The sequence below is a fragment of the Octopus bimaculoides genome, chromosome 3 (genome assembly GCF_001194135.2).
Source record: "Octopus bimaculoides isolate UCB-OBI-ISO-001 chromosome 3, ASM119413v2, whole genome shotgun sequence".
Lineage (NCBI taxonomy): Eukaryota > Metazoa > Mollusca > Cephalopoda > Octopoda > Octopodidae > Octopus > Octopus bimaculoides.
The window spans coordinates 100365330-100367641 of NC_068983.1; the positions used below are offsets into that span (position 1 = coordinate 100365330).

A 2312-nucleotide genomic window follows, 5' to 3' on the forward strand; every position below is an offset into this window, starting at 1 on the left:
TATATGTATATATATATATAATGTATGTATGTGTATGGTTGTGTGCGTTTGCTATAAGTAATGGTAATTTTCTATGACTAAAAGTAAAATGAATGAATATAATAATAATAAAACCATAAGTTTTGGCTAACTATATAGGTGTGTTGATATTTGTTACTATGAGTGAGAAAAGAATTGAGGAAAGTTTATCTGCGAGTTGGTTTGCGCAGCCTACTGCTAAATTGGTAAATTGACAGAAGAACAGCAACTTTGGCGTATATGGATAGCCTCGGCGCGCAGCTTATATGAAAGTTGATACAAGAAACTAAGTTGCTGACTGCTCTCAACCATATATGGACAGTTTCGGGCATCGTTAACCATACGGCACATCATATTTTGGTCAAATTTGGAAAAGGCGGAACACAAATGCGAAAACAGCGCGTTAAGTAGGTGATGCAAGGAACGTAGGGCATGGCAATGTAATAAAGCGAGCGGTAAGCTTTTATAATGGCTTGGAGGTCAACCGGTTTTAACAAGCGGCCTGTAGTTATTTGTTAGGGGGTCTTTACAGGAGATAAGCATGAAATACGCCCCACTCAGTTTCATTTGAAATTATCTTAAGTTACTTAAGAGCAACAACATCCACCTACCAGCATATCACTACCTCTCAGCTTACCTTCCCCTATCCTAAATGTAGCACAGGTTAATGTTCTGTTGTTTTGGAATGAGCTTCATTTGATGTTGAGGGCTTCTATACCATATAACTATTCTTACCGAAGCTGGGAATCTCTACCTATTTATTTAAATTATTTATGTTTTCCTCTCTCTCTCTTCTCTTTGTTCTTTCAAATCTCACATACAACTTTTTATCTCTCTGTATCCGGTTATTCAGTTGAGTTTGAATACATCTGATTGTTGTTGTTAGTCCTATTTAAAAAAAAAAAGACAAACAAAACCCAACTTTTTCTCTACGTAGAGTTTGTTCTGTAAATTAAGCAATCGTTAAATTAATGGATTAACTGTGATTTTTATCTCGAGGAATTTAACATAAAGGAACAAAAAGAATCGAATCGGTTCGCTACACAAATACCAAACTTTATATTCTGTGATATGAAACATTTTCCTTTCGTTTTTATTTAATTTTTAATTTTTTGCCCTGTAACCATTCTTTTTATTTTAGTGCTGTGGGTTTCATTACAAATGAAACATCTATCCCTTACCAAATGTTTTTGTTATCAATATCTTTATTTGATATTGCAACCGAATATCTGATTCACAATAACTTCGATCACAAGGCGTCATCTGTTCCTACCCTGGCATCTTTTATCACATATATTTACATTGGGTATTTTACCTTATGACCATGATTACTCGGAGACGGAGTCGGCTGCTATCTGCCTCTGCCTGTCCTAGTCCGTCAGTCACAGACAAAACCAATCCCTCAATTAAAACCAAAGAAATTAAGGTAAGACTGTGACTCACTCACTAGCAAGTAATCAGCTCCTTTGTGTGTTTAATGCGTTTTTCTAAGAAAAAAATTGTCTACGTATTATATATTCATTACTGTTCACTGTCAAATTAAACTTTCTAGAAACAAAGAAATTACCAAGAATTTATAGAAAAGTGAAAGTTTAAAAGTTTTGAAAGTATGTGCGTGAGTGTTTTTTCATAAAGTTTGGATCGAGCATATCCGTTATATCACATTGATACGGTTCAGTATCGTTAGCATGGTTTTTTTAATGGTTTTATTGTGAAATTTTCTGGAATATTTTGAAGCAAAATAAGTTTCTAATGGAAAAGTTAAAAAAAGAAAAAGAAAGAAGAAAAAAATCAGTGATTTTCTTTCTTTTATGCCTCAAGCTTCATAGTAGCATCCCAACAACGATACATCTGTTTCTCTTCCTCCTAAAAATCCTGCTACATCATACTCATAGGAATCAAGCACATGGTCTATATTTACATCAGTTCAAAATAAGGTCAAATAGAGAGAATGGAGAAATAGAGATATACATGTCTACATGTCTATTCTATGTGTGTGCATGTGCGTGTGTGTGTGTGTGTGTGTGTGTGTGTGTACGTGTGTGTGTACACAGACATGTGTAGTCAGAAAGAGAGAGAGAGAGAACAATATGATGAAGAAATAACTGCGTACTCGCACGCTCTTGAATATTCAGACACACACACATACGCGTGAGCGCGCGCACACACACACACACATACACACACACACACACACACACACACACACACACACACACACATATATATATATATATATATATGTGTGTGTGTGTGTGTGTGTGTGTGTGTGTGTGTGTGTGTGAATGTGTGTG

General features: G+C 35.3%; 1 protein-coding gene across 1 annotated transcript in view; it reads left to right on the forward strand.

Moving 5' to 3' along the window:
• Positions 1-272: 272 nt before the first annotated feature.
• LOC106868642 (transcription factor SPT20 homolog) overlaps positions 273-2312 on the forward strand; it is an 81717-nt gene continuing 79677 nt past the window's right edge. The window contains exon 1 of the mRNA XM_052966361.1: positions 273-1444. Within this exon, the coding sequence (XP_052822321.1) occupies positions 1337-1444 (108 nt within the window). The 5' untranslated portion in view covers positions 273-1336. The remainder of the gene's footprint in view (positions 1445-2312) is intronic.